Below are 14,404 nucleotides of genomic sequence, written 5' to 3'. Positions count from 1 at the left end.
ATTTGAATTGGATGTCGAATTTTAAAATTAAACAATTCCACTTAAGATTGATTTCCACCTTGTCTTGAGAAAATCAGAAGATCAGGCGATACTGGGTCTGCTTTTCCACGGAGCAGGAATTGGTTAAAGCAGAGATGTGGCTGCCCTGCCAGGGAGGGTGAGTGGGCCTGCATTTGCCAGCTTCCACACTCCCCACCACTCCCTATTGTCTTCCTGACACTGAGGCCCAAGAGTCGTGGCCCTGTATTACTCCATGATCACTGTCGCTTTCCATATTACACATTTAAAGAAAAAATTACGTTGTTGTTGTTTTTTAACCTATTTCTCTATCAAAAGTGGAAAAGTAAAAGTCTGAAACATTGGGGGAATCTGTATTTCTTTGAGGAACAAGAGAATATTCCTTTAGATTTTTTTTTTCTTACCTGTGTCTGAGTTGAACAGCCCCCATGACTCATTCACGGCACTCCCTGGCCCTTAAGGGGGCTTTTGAGTTTGTGGTCAGTGCTGTGTTAGACAGTAGGAAAAGGGAGCTCAGGGGGCTCAACAAAGGCTTCCTGGAGGAGGTGTTGCCTGACTTGGGCTCGAAGACTGAACAGGGGTAGGGGGGAAATGAGCAATGCAAGCAGAAGGGACCAGGGGGCAGTGCCTGGGAATGTGTTGGGGAAGTGGCGAGCCAGCCAGGCATGAGGGTCTCAGGGGCTCAGCGTGGCAACCCCTTTCTGAGCCGGATGAGGAAGGCGCTCATGTGCCAGGTAGGCCTGTGGGTGGGGCAGGGTGGGGTGCAGGTGACCCCACACACGGGGAACAATGCAGGCGTTAGGACGCAGACTGGACGGCCCCCCAGCCAGCGCCTCGAGTGTCCTCCCCTGCCCCAGGAGGACCACTGTTGAGTCTAGTGTGGTGGCCCCAGAGATAGTCTGTGCACCTAGAAGAATCTAGATGAGATTATAACTTCCTTTTTTTAGACTCCTTCCCTTAACGATCACCATGGAGATTGTTCCATGTTAGGACGTACAGGTTTGTTTCATTCTCTTCACCAGCTTCGTACTGTTCAGTGGTATGAACGTGTCATCATTTATTTAAATAGTCCCCACGTTGATGATCATTTAGGTTTTTTCCATCTTTTTTTTCCACACATGATCCTGCCGGGAGTCTTGTCCACACATCTTTTCATCTGTGCTCAGGTGCGGTGGAGCTGAAGGCTAGAGGGACTGTGTATTTAGTCAGAGGTGCAGGTGTTGAAAGTTGGGGTAGATCCCACCATTTTCCTCCAGAGACGGGGTAGGCCGGGCTTCTCAACCTCAGCACGCCTGGCATTTGGGGCCCGATGAGTCTTGCCTGTGGGGCCATCCTGTGTGTGGTGGGATGTTGAGAGGCCTCCCTGGCTTCTTCCCACAGCTGCCAGGAGCACGCCCCACCCCTGGATGTGACACCAGAAATGTTTCTGGACCCTACCGGATGTCCCCACAGCAGCGAGGGGCAAATCGTCCTCTGTTAAGAGCCACCGTCATAGGGAGGTTTGACAAGGGCCTTCTGGGGGAGCATCCGCTCCTGTCCCCACAGCGGCCCCCAGCGCCATCCTGCCACTGTGGCTCTGCAGGCAGTGGGCGGTAGGACCGGGGGCGGGGGCCACGGACAGGACGAGCTGTCACATCTGGGCTGACACTTGCTGGCCGTGTGGCCTTGGGTTGGCAGCGTCACCTCCTGTGAGCCTTCCTGTTTCCTTATTTATGAAATGAGACAAATGAACGTTGCCTCCCTCAGCCAGTCCCCGAAAGGAGTGGGGCGGAAAGGAAGCAAAAGTGCTCACCCAAGCCTGAGCCTGACGTGTCGGGAAGGCCTGGTGAGCAAGGGGAGGTAACGCACACCTGTAGGTCCAGGTGTGCACACATCCTGGCTTCTTTCCCATCCTGCATGCTTGCCCCCTCATGTCTCCCATGTCTGGGGGTTGCATCTCCTTTGCCCTAAAAGCCAGCTGAAGCTCAGGTGTAGAAATTGCTTCTTAGGTCACTGCTTCCAGAACCATTTTGGTAACTACGACACCCCGCTCCCCTCCCTGCCCTCACTACCACCAAAAGCTGTACCGGTCCAGGCGGGAACCACACCAGGGTCCTCTTCTGGCGACACCAGGCCAGCACAGTTGCCCAGCATTGCTGGGGGTGGGGGGCACCACTGGGGGAGCCCCCCTACAGGAAAGACGTGAAGGCCTCCCAGGTGGGTGCGTACAGCCTGTGGGACAGGGTGGGTTAGTCGCCAGCTGTTGACCTTGCTTTGAACTTGTTTACTGCTGAGTGAGCTCAGGGAATGACATAATGTCCAAACTCACTGGACTAATTTTAGGCCCTAGGAAAATAATTTCCCCTGGGTGAGTTCCAGCACCAGCGCTAGGAGAATCAGGCCGCTGTACCGAGCCCTTGCGTGCTCTGTGAGCTTGAAGGCCAGTTCCCGCTGAGCTCTCAGGCTGGGCAGGGGGTCAGCATGACTCTCTGGGTGGCTGGCCATGATTTCTGAACCTCCCTGTCCAGTCTGTGGAGCTCAGAGGGTAGGGCAGAGAGGGGAGGCCTGAGGAGGACAGCAACAATTCAAAGTGTTCGCTAAAGCAAACATCTGTTATGAACTAGAACATAACATTAACGTGGATTTCTTATTTTTTAAAAAATCGAGATGAAATTTGCCTCTGTCCAGTTCTAAAACATTTCCATCGGGGTGCCTGGGTGGCGCAGTTGTTAAGCGTCTGCCTTCAGCTCAGGACGTGATCCCGGCGTTCTGGGATCGAGCCCCACATCAGGCTCCTCCGCTGGGAGCCTGCTTCTTCCTCTCCCACCCCCCCTGCTTGTGTTCCCTCTCTCGCTGGCTGTCTCTCTCTCAAATAAATAAAAAATCTTAAAAAAAAAATAAAAATAAATTTAAAAAAATAAAACATTTCCATCGCCCCCAGAGGAAAATCTGCACCCATAAACTGTCACTTCCCTGTCCCCCTGACCCCAACCCCTGGCAACTGCCAGTCTGCTTTCTGTCTGTGTGGATTTGTCTGTTGCCATATAAGTGGGCGTGTAACATGGCCTTTTGTGTTCGGCTTCTTTCACTTGGGATCATGTTTTCGAGGTTCCACCACGCGATAGCAGGTGCCATTTTCTCCCCCTTTCTGTGACTCAGTAATACTCCACTGGTTGGACTGTGTGGATGTGCCACGTTTTGTCGTTCAATTTATTTATTTAATTTACATTTGGGCTGTTTCCACCTTTTGGCTGTTAGGAATATAGTATTGCCGTGAACATTCGTGTATAGATATTAGTTTGAGGACCTATTTCCAGTTCTTTTGGGTCTCTACCTTGCGGTGGGGGAGCTGGGTTGCACAGTGATTCCATGTTTAATTTTTTGAGGAATTGCCATTAACACGGATATTAGGAGTAAAACACAGTAAAGGCCCGGCTGGCTCGGTCGGTAGAGTATGTGGCTCTTGATCTCAGGGTCAGGAGCTGGAGCCCCACGTTGGGTGTAGAAATTACTTAAATAAATAAAATTTTCTTTTTAAGTAGAACAAAATATCAAAAGAACTGTCAGGTTTATGGGGAGTGTGGTCGTGTGCCCTAGGTAAAGTTACTCCCCCCTGGGGTTATTAATGTTACTTGAGTACTTCCCTCGTCATTCCACGTAAGTCCGCACCGGGACTCCACAGGGTGGCTGTTTTACGGCTCCCAGGGGAAACAAGTGGCAGAGACACACGGGAACTCAGGTCTCCCTCTAAACCCTGGGTCCTCCCAGGTATCAGGTTGTAGGCAGAGCCCAGCCGTGGAGAGGGCAGACCCCCGAGCCTCCCTGTGGCAGCAGGAACACCCAGCTCAGGCCCTGGTGGGGTGGTGGGTCTCCAGGTGCTGCCCTCAGGATATCAGGGCTGCTGGTTGGGTGAGTCAAAGTATGTGTTAGGAGGAGCTCACCGGGGGTGGACAGGCTGGGAGGTCAGCCTCCTTGGGAGAGGAAGGTCCTATACCTCCACCTGCCCGGCTCCCCAGCCCTCTGCTCCCCACTGGCTTCAGGCCATGGAGTGCTTTCGACTTGGCTCCATCTCTCCACGTTGCTTGCTTGCTTTAAAACTTAACCCTGGAGATAGATAGATAGATAGATAGATAGATAGATAGATAGATAGACAGACAGACAGACAGACAGACAGACTTTTTTCTTTTCTGCCTCAGAAACCCCAGAGAGTGAGGCATTCTTGAGTCTTCTGGTGCTCTTTGAGAAAATCAGGGTGACGGATGTTGTCGGGGCCTCGAGTGCAAGCAGAGTGGGGCCGTGGGCAGGAGGCTGCTGCCGCCACCGTGAGCTCCGCGGCTCGGTGCCCAAAATAAGCTTCAGGTACAAACACTGCTACCTCCTCTCCCACACCCGCACCACCTCGTGCAGCCAGCTGCGGCCTGCAACCCCCTTCTGCTAAAGGACCGTGCTGGGGAGGGGAGCAGGGAGACGGGTGCCTAAGAAATAGCCCAAATCATTGGCAAAACAGGATTCATAAATAGGTGATTGCTCGATGGAAGCCGTGTAGCCCTCTCGTACGCTCTTGTACGTAGAGAATTTTTAAAGATGTGAAAAATTTTTCCAAAATTCTGTGTGATCTCTATTTGGGGAGAGCAGAGAATTATAGGCATGTAGGGGGGAAAACATCTGGAGAGATGAAAATAAATCCTCTGAAAATGTTAGGAAATAAATCCTCTGAAATGTTAGTGGGTTGGTAGTTGTGGGTGGGGTGAGATAATCAGTGATTCTAACTTTATTTTTTTCCTGTATTTTCTGTTTCTGTGCAATCAACAGTCGTTGCTCTGATGATCAGGAAAATACCCACATTATTAAGAGAGATGTCTGCAAAGGGGCAGTTACCTCTGCGGCTCCCCAGGTGGAGAACGCAGGCTCTGGGATGGAAAAGGGAGGAGTCCGCAGCCATGATGGTCGGGGCTCATTGTGCCCACCAGAGGGCGCCAGGTGCACGCGGCACAAAGCGTGTAGCATCCCTAAGATGTCCTCTCAGGGCACATGGCAGGAGGTGGGTGTGCAGGAAAGAGTTGGAGCCCCAGGGCCAGCATGGGGCCTGGCCGCTTAAGACAACCTCACGAAAAACTGAGGCTTCCTAAGCACCCCAGCTCATTGCAGGCCCGACAGACCGCCTGGCCACAAAACTACCCAGTTGCAGGTATTTTTAGTAATTGGTCCATCTGGCTGCACATCTCACGTGTCTGAAAACAGCTTCTGTCATCTTGCTTTCCCTCAGATGCTTCTGACGAGCAGAATTCACAGTCTTCAATGGAAAACTCGATGAACAGTTCAGAGAAAGTAGAGCGGCAGCCATCTGGAGACGCGGGTCTAGCTGCAGAGATGTCCGCAATCTCTCAGGTACCTCGATCGAGGTCTCAGAGGGGCAGCCAGATCAGCCGGGAGCCCTTTGGGGTGTCGGGGGTACGTTGAAAGGTGTTTTGCTATTTCGTTCTGTTGTTTTCTCCTCAGAGGATTGGCACTTCCCTGCATTCACTGAGCAGGAGTCGTGAGTGTCCTGGAGCCCAGCCCTTCAGGGAGGAGGGTGTAGGAAGAGGAGGCGGCCTTTAGCCCAGCCTCGGCTTTGTCGCTTTGTTTACTCAGGTCCACAAAAGCCTTGTCTGCTCTAGTGACCCAAAGTCAACTTCCTTTAGCGCAGGGACGATAAGTCTTCAGAATCCTAAATGCCGGATGAATCATCCTTTGGAATTTTGCAACTGACCGCACCGCCCCCTTGCTTGGACCCCGTTCTGGGTCATCCCTGTTTGTCAGCATCTGGTCTGAATCAGTGCAGGAGCAGGTGGCCGGTGGCTAGGAGCAAACATCCTGGGTTCGAATCCCAGCTCCCTCACTTAGCATAACCGAGCCTCCTTGTCTGCAGCTGCCAGAATGGGGTCACAGAACTGTCTTGGGGCCAGGGCGCAGATGGGACGAGAGAATGTGGCTGACACACTCGGTGTGGAGCTGGACACGGGAATGCCTCGGATGCCATCACTGTGATGTTTCACGGTCAACCCTCTGCTCACCTAAGATGAGTGGGGACTCCGACGTATCAAAACTCGAACTAATAGAACCATTGTCCAGTACCGCCAGAGAAAGTGCCAGCAGCAGCAGCAGAAAGATTGGAAGGGGCCAGGGTGCGGCAGGACTTGGTCTGGGCTTTGCAGAGCCTTAAGCCAGGCCTCCCCGAAGGGGAAGTGCCTCCTGGACTCTAATGTCCATCTTCCCTTGGATCTGCAGCCTCCTCCTCCTGCAGAACACGCCGCCAAACGCCCAAAGACACAGAAGGAGTGTTGATGGAAGATGTGTTTGCAGTGGCAGGAAGTAGGCCACAACCTAAGTTTGTCGAAAGGGGACTGGCTAAATTAATCTGGGGTTATGGATAAAACAGACTGGTATGCAGCTGTTAAAAAGAGTGTGGCTGACCCAGGTACAGACAGACAAGAAAGAAATATCCTTCCGATGTGAAATGAGAAAAGCAAGGCCTAGAACCTCAGGCATAGCTGGAGCCCATTAGATTAAAAATCAAAGCCTCCTGTACAGTGTGTAAAACCAGGATATCGGCTGGGGTCTCCTGGCCTTCTGAACTCAGTGGAGGAAAGGTTAGCTTGAACCTTTGATCCATAGCTTGGGGGCATCTAGTGCTCCCCCCGCCCCAGATGTCTGAAAGGTGCAAAGGTCTTCTGTTTTCACATGCCCCCCACCTCCACTCCCATTTCCGGGGGCCCAGACCTGGAATGGGGCCTCTTGCACTGTTCGCAGGCACACGCAGACCAGATACTCATCCACAGAGCTCCTGGGTTTGTCAGCAAGGTAGAGAATGTATTACAGTTAAGCAAGCAACTCAATACTGACATTTCGCCGTTCCTGTGTTTAAAAAAAAAAAAAAAAAAAGCTTCCCCAACCTCCCGGCGGGAGCAGTACTCTGGCTCTTCTCCCCTGTTCGACTGTCCTGAGCTCGTGGCTCCACTCTTCTGCTCCCCTTTTCCTTTCTCGTCCACTCCCAAGCTCACGTGCTGTCCTCCCATCCAAGCGCTCTGCAGAACCAAAGAACCTTCTCCCCTATGGGACCCAGCATCCTCTGAAGGCACAATACCTGCTTTCTCCTGTTACATCTGTATTGGGCTTTTACTGCTTTGAGAATGAGGACCAGGGAGAACACAGAGGCAGCTCTTTCAGCCTCCCTGCGATGCCTGCCGCAAGAAACTCCCACACAGCCCACATCAGGGCCTGGGGGCTCTATTAAACATATGTTGGGCACCCACTGTGGACCGGGCACTATGTCAGATACCAGGGACCCAGCATGTGCCAGAGATGGGGTCCCTCCCAGCCCTCATGGGGCTCACCATGGAGTGGGGGAGAAGAGACACAGCCAGGGCATAGCAGGCACCAGTGGGTTACAAGGTCACAACGCGTACTGCAGAAGAAGCTGAATGGGGGTGCGAGGAGGCCTGCCAGTGGAGCGTTCTTTGGGCTGGTGTAGGCAGAGAAACGGACAGTGAAGGGAATTTGAGGGCTGAGAAAATAGGGCCACGAGGGCAGGCTTTCTGGGCTGGGCCTGGAGACAGGAGCAAGCCTGAGGAACAAAAGGGGAGGCCAGGGTGGCTGGGGCATAGCGGACGAGGAAGAGAAGAGCCAGACAAGGCGCAGAGGTAGGCCTGGGCTGGGTGCCGGGCCTTCCCAGCCTGGTAAGGAGTCGGGATTTTGCTCCGGAGTCAGTGGGAAAGTATCCGCGGGTTTTATGTTCTGTGTATGATCGCTATTCTGGGATTTCTTGGACTGTGTGGGAGGCTGCATAGGGAGACCTCGGAGCTGGATGCTGCTTTGTCTGGGCAGGTGATGGGTGCGGGTACAAAGGGTGCAGGTGTGGCAGCGGGTGGAGGGGAGAGGTGGGCAGGCCCAAGAATATTTGGAGATGGAGTTGGTGGGACTATAGGTGGGGTGAGGGAGTGGGGAGAGCAAACGAGGCCACCTGGGTCCCGTCAGCTTGATCCTGGGCAGGTGTGGTGTGATCAACAGACTGGGGGCGGGGGGCGGTCAGGGTGGGTAGTCGTCAGCTGGTCTTGGGTGATGGGTCAGGTTGGAGATGCCTGAGTGGGAAAGTCAGGGTGGGGGAGTGAGTGCCAGACCTTTCTGAGCCTTGAGACTTAGGAACGTGGTCACCACTACAGGCCTTTTCCCCAGAATAACACACATGTGCATTCAGGGAATGCTGAGTATCGGAGGAGCCACTGACCACGTGGCAAGGTCAGACGAGGCCTTCGAGCTTGGAGAGGTAAACTTGGAACTTGTGCACATACGATTATCCTGGCGATTGAGGACAGTCGGGAAGGCTGATGATGGGGAGACCCCACACCAGACCCAGCTGGTGTAGGGAAGGGGACGGGGGATCTTAGAGGCACAGGGGGCAGTGTGCTCGGAAGCCACCGTGGCGGGGACAGGCGGGTCCAGGTGACCCGGGGCTTAATGAACGTAGGCCACAGGGTCAGAACTGTGGGTTTGAACCACAGAGGCTGGTCCTCCGTGTCCTCCCGGGCCGACCTTCAACCTCACGGCTGGCCTGAACTCCTCCCTGGCGTGGTAACCTGTATCCTCTCTTCTGCTCCCCCAAGGATTTGGAAGGAGTGCCCCCCTCCAAGAAGATGAAACTGGAGGCCTCGCAGCAGAACTCGGAAGAGATGTAGGCTCCATGTTCAGTCCCGCTGTCCACATGTCACGGGAGACCCGTCTGCAGGCTGAATCCTAGAACAACCCACCTGAGCAGTTCCTCTCGGGTGCAGACGGAACTACTAACTTTGCAAGTTTACCAAGTGCAAATCCAAGACAACCCAGAACAGCGTAACTTCTCAGACACTGAAGAACTCTCTGCTGTGAAGACGAGCACTCGAGTGCTGAAGGGACTGTCCTTGGGACGGCGGGGTCGGCAGCTCAGGAGTGTCTGCACACTGTCTCTGAAGCCAAGATTACATTCGTGTTGCTGCTGTATTGTTTTGTGTCGTCCCCCCCCCACTTCTCTATTTAACGATATAAGCTATTCGAGGGTGGTACCGATCAGGGAATCGGTTTTCGTCGGGGCTTTTCACTGTTTGCCCGATTCCTTCTGCTTTCTTTTTTTGTGCCTTGTGCCCTTGAGGTGACCTCTGGCATGTTTTCCTGGTTGTTTTGCATCTCCCTTTGCAAAGTGCCCTCGGTTTTGTCCAGGCAGCCGGTGCCACCGTCCTCACACCTCTCTCCTCGCTGACCCGGGACTTCAGCTGGAGCGGAGGAGGCAGGGAGGAGGCGGACGGGAGGCCTCTCAAGAGCAGGACCTCCTTGGCCGCCTGATTTGCAGGGGCAGGGGTGTCGGGCACGCCCTGGGTCCTGGGTCCAAGGTCTGAGGAATCTCGGGTGTTGGGGCACTGTCCCCAAGAGCTGGCTTCGCGATGTGCTCTCACTTCCTCGGGGCATCTGAGGCCGGTGTTTCCAAGCCCACCGTGGCCCAGATGGACACACAGAACGCTTCCACTGTCCTGGCACTTGCACCCTCTACCCCCACCACACGACGTTCTCCCACACCTCCGAAGACAAAATGGCTTCTGTGGCTGACTGCAGGATTGTCTCCTTAGGACGATAAAAGGGCTGAGGAGGCTGGGAGCAGATGGCAGGAAGAGCTGGTGCTGAACTTTCTCTCATAGGATGTTGCCTGGATTTCAAATCCACAGTAACCTGCTGCCCTCTGCCTCCCCGGCTCCACTCGGCCACCCCCCCACAAGGGGAGGCAAGATTGCAAAGTGTTCCTGACTCTCAGAGCCAACAGTCGAATGGCCTGTTGCTCCCAGGATGTGCTGATGGTCCCCACGGGGGAGCAGACCCTGACGATTGGGCCTCAAAGGCCAGAAGCAAGGCACCAAGGAGTGGAACGCTCTACACACCTCCAGAAAGGGGTGACTGAGTCCCCTCTCCTCGCCTCCGTCCCCTGCCTATGCCAGGACACCTTCCTCTCACTAAAATGAAGATGCCCCCTTGGATGAACTGCCTGATTGTTTGGTTCTGAGGCCTGGTTTGCCCTTAATTCCTAGATGGACTCCTCGGACCTTAACCCTTTTCCTGAGCTTTCTTTACTGCACTGGAGTTCCAGCTCCCTTTGAGTTGCGTGAGGGGGTGGGCGGGTTGGGGGGAAGGGGTTTGTTTTGTTTTGTGGTTTGTTTCTTTTTTTCGTTTCGTTTTCGTTTTTGTTTTGCTGATTGGTGCATATTCACGTACCACCTTTGATACCTTCGTGTGGATCTCTCTCCTGACCACCACGGAAAGTGTCTGCCAGTTTCTAAGTTTCTGAGGGTGAGGCTCTTACTTGTTTTTCAGGGAGCCGATCTATTTCCTGCACTTCAAGAAGAATCAAAATGTTCCTGAATTTCAAATACCTCATGCAAAAATGTCTCCTGAAATAAGGGAAAAAAAAAACAAAAACAAACTTTGAAAATCTTAATGTTGAAGTTCACAATGCCGAAAGGTTTCTGTCTTAAAAAAAAAAAAATCCTTATCAATTTTGCCCCTCAGGCAGTGAGCTCTGTGCAGAACTGCGTTCTGCGATACCTCTCAGCATATCTCAAGGCGGCTTTACCTCCAGGTCCTCTCGAGCTAGAACTTTCTTTCTTTGCAGCGAAACTCCATTTTGATGAAAGATGAATTTGGATATTTATTTCCTTTCTTTTTGGGAAATGAGAGATGAGAACCAAGACAGCTGAAGGAGAATCACACGCATCCACAGAAGCGACAAGTCGGCTGGGGGTCCCCCCAGGGGTCCCTTCCGGTTGCGGGGGCCTCTCTGGACAGGCAAGGGGAGTCAACGCGGTTGAGGATGAAGACAACATCCGCGACACCGAGGCTGTCATTTGTTTTTCTCTGAAGTGCCTGAAGGTAGGAAGGGGCCCTTGGCCGGGACCAACTGGGCCCCCTCGCCGCCGCGGCCATGCCAGGCAAAGCGCCAGAGGCCCTGCGCTCATCGCCGGCCGGGAAGGCCTTCCACGCGGGATGGTGAGACTGCAAAAATCCAGACGTGCTTCCTTCCCTGGAGCCACTGTCCCCCATCCACCCTGCACCCCTCGCCCCCCTCCCACCACAGAATCTAAGACCTTTCAGCCGGCCGAGCCAGGGGCGGGGGTTCTCAGCAGGTGCCTTCCACGGACACCAGGCCCCGTGGCCTAAAGGGCTCCCAGGGCAACCTTACTCCCCGCCACACGTGAAGTCTGTGGGGGGCTTCGGCTACACATTCCACAAAGTGCTGGCACTTACACCTGGAACCCGGAAGGTGGTGGACCCATTTATAGGGCGGTGACCTCCCATTATGAATGATGTCATGGTTTGGAATGTTCATTATCGCCAAGGACCTGGTTAGAGGTATAAAGACCTTTTTTTCACCGTTACCTAATTTTTTTTTTTCCTCTTACGTTTTGGGTTTTTTGTTTTGTTTTTGTTGGTTTTTTTTTTTTTTTGGTGTGTTGTACAGCAGTATAATTTTTCACTTATTTATTCCATCAAGTAGATATGGTTTGTACAATGTACAATGGTTCCATTTCAGAAAATAAAAAAAAATTCAAATCATGAACACCATGTGATTTTGTAGCATTATAATAGAGAGTAAATCTGTTGGTGGTGAGAAGGTCCCGCATCGGCTGCTGTGGCCTGTCCTGCACAGCTGTGTGGCCCTGACTTTGTGTAGGATACTAAGCTCCTTGCAGGCAGGGACTGTTGCCTCCCACGGTCATGATCGCTGCCATCATGAAGCACTGGCTGGGTGCTTTGGGCAGGTGTTGTAGTCCACCCTGTTGACGTGAGAACACAGCCCCAGTCACATTACCAGTCAGAGTCCTCCTGGAAAGGCCATGCCTGCTCCCTGGTGAAGGGATAGCTTGCCATGTCCTGACTGTGGGAGGCTGTGACTCATGGCAGGGACTCTGAGGGGTCAGCCCAGAGGTGGATTGTAGCTTTGTCTTGACTTGTCTTTAAGTGACTTGTGGCCAGAGCCAGAGCCTTCCCAGGACCCTTTCCCCTCCCAGCAGCTGGGGCATTTCTCTCCCTCCCTGGAGTTGACTAGTTCTTTTTCTCTGGCCTGTCTCACTGCCTCTTCTTCCACCTGAAACTTGAACTTGGCTGAGCCGCCTGCAAGGGGAGGAGGGTGGTGAGATTATTGTTCTAGCCAGGGCTGCCAAGACTCACGTGTTGACCCACCTGGAGGCAAACGTTCTCCTTTGTTTTGTCTGCCTCTCCTCCTCACCCCCCTTCCTTTTTAACATGTTCTAATGTTTTCCCCAGGATTGATTGCTCAGCGAGATAAACTCCTGAACTCCTGATAGAGAAGTTCAACTTGACAAAACAGAAATCATAAGAGCCTTGTTTGCTCAACCAAAGATATGCTTCAGCTCACACCCTTTGGTTCCCTTCTTTAATGTCTTCCCTGTGTGTCTGCCTCTCTGTCCTGGATGAAGTTCCTTCCAGACTTGTCTGTCTGGATCCACCACCCTTGTCTCCAACCGCTGCTCCCCGCCAGTATGTTTCTCAGTCATTCTCTCACTCTCTCTGTGTCTGTCTAGCCTTCTCTGTCGGTTTCAGTTTCCTGTCCATTGTGGAGCTGTCTGACTTCCTCTCACGTCCATTGATGGAGGAGCAGTCATGCGCAAGAGCTGGAAATGTAGGCTTTGCAGGTATTCCTGTGAGCATCATGTGTGCTGGGCCCAGGGCAGCGGTGACTCAAGCTTGAGCCTTTCCCTCTAGGCAAAGAAATGAGCCAGTGTGTCAGGATGGCCAACACAGTTTGGAATTAGGGGAAGTACATTTTGATGAGGGGGGGTGTCAGGGAGGTTTCTAGGTGGAAGGAGTCCAGGCATGGAGCTAAGAAGCTCATTTTTCCTTGTTGATGCTAAGGGGTAGGCTGGAGGTTTCTGAGCCAGGGCTCTGCTGGACTGGGAATAGTAATTCCAGGGAATGGCATGGATTGGAAAAAGCCAGACTAGAGATGGGGGCAAAGCAACTAGGGAACTGGGGCAATAGGCCGAGCAGGAGGCCAGGAGTTGGCAAAAGGCCAAGTGCTCCCAGGCACTCAGTACTGGAGCCCGCTGGGGTGGAGTCAGGTGGGCTGGGAGAGGCAGGTAGAGAAACTCAGGTCCAGGTATTAGCCCAGACTAAGCCAACAGGGGTCATGGAGGTCCACAGTCAAGACCAAGGAGGGATTGCAGACCTTAAAGGCCCAGTCAAACCATCCCCGAGTGAGGAATGCTTTATTTCCTCCCAGAGGCTCCTAATAGACACCTTGCTCTTTGTGGGTTGCGTTCCCCTCTCCTGCCAGTAGGGGTCACCCCTGCCCACTCAGTCCCAGGGGCAGCCAGGTACCATCCCCACGGTCCCTCCCCCTGGCCATGGTTGGTTCAGGGATGGCTACATGAACCGACCGGGCCCAGTGAGAGTCAGCCCTGGGATTTCTGTGGGAACTGCTGGGAAAGAGTCCTAAAGTAGTCACTAGGGAATTCCCTAGAGGGCCACCTTTGCAGCAATGTTGGGAGAGTCCTGCTTGAGAAAGAAGTGACAAGGACAAGTGGAAAGATGGGAGTTGGAGCTTCCTGAGAGCTGCATTTGAACACTCGGCCCCAGCGGGCCCTGAAGCCAGCCCTCCTCCTGAACTTCTCAATCCTGTGATTCGATACATGCCCTCGATGGTTTAGGTCCGTTTTCCCTGGGTCTTCTCCCACATGAGCCCGAGCTGTCTGTCCCAGGGCTTAGAGAGTGTCCTGGATGAATCCAGACGAGGGGTGGTTGCCCGTATGGTAGCTCTGACTCCTGACGGTGTCATTCCCTTGGAGAGAGTGTCTCTCTCTCCCCACTCCCAACTTCCCCCTTTTAATGCTCCCATGTGACAAGGACTTAGATGACTCAGAGTTCAAGAAAAGGAAATAAACAGGATAACATGGACCCGTTTTGGATTTCTGAAACAGCCAGTGCTGTCATCCTCAGAGCTCCAGCACTTCAGAGCTGTGTCACCTCAGGTAAGAGTCTTAACCTCTCTGGGCCCCAGTTTCTCATCTATAAAGTGGGAAAACTAATAGTGCCTACTCGGGTTGTTACAAGGATTAAATGAATTGAAGTGCTTGGGACAGGTCCTGGCATGTAGGAAATCTTAATAAATGTTAGCTGCTACTGTTATTGCTATTATAGTCACTATCTTCGATCATGTCTAGACTCCAGATGTCCTACTCCTAGAGAATGAGGCACAGGGAGAGGCAAGAATTGACCAACCCCAGCTGCTTTGGGCTTGCCTTCTGAGTTATACTTGACCCTCTGAAGACCAGCCTCTTCCCCAAATGATTGACCCTGGGGGTTATCCACCCAGGATAGCCTGAACTGTGCCTTG

General features: G+C 53.0%; 1 protein-coding gene across 1 annotated transcript in view; it reads left to right on the top strand.

The window, feature by feature from the left end:
• The window catches only part of BCL7A (BAF chromatin remodeling complex subunit BCL7A), a 33,860-nt gene extending 23,323 nt beyond the window's left edge, over positions 1-10,537 (top strand). Inside the window, exons 5-6 of the mRNA XM_034637952.1 lie at positions 5,264-5,385; positions 8,637-10,537. Coding sequence (XP_034493843.1) covers positions 5,264-5,385; positions 8,637-8,708 — 194 coding nt within the window. The 3' untranslated portion in view covers positions 8,709-10,537. The remainder of the gene's footprint in view (positions 1-5,263; positions 5,386-8,636) is intronic.
• The last annotated feature ends 3,867 nt before the right edge of the window (positions 10,538-14,404 follow it).

This window comes from Ailuropoda melanoleuca, chromosome 12 (assembly GCF_002007445.2).
Source record: "Ailuropoda melanoleuca isolate Jingjing chromosome 12, ASM200744v2, whole genome shotgun sequence".
In the NCBI taxonomy this organism is placed as follows: domain Eukaryota; kingdom Metazoa; phylum Chordata; class Mammalia; order Carnivora; family Ursidae; genus Ailuropoda; species Ailuropoda melanoleuca.
This window is presented reverse-complemented; position numbering and strand designations above follow the sequence as displayed.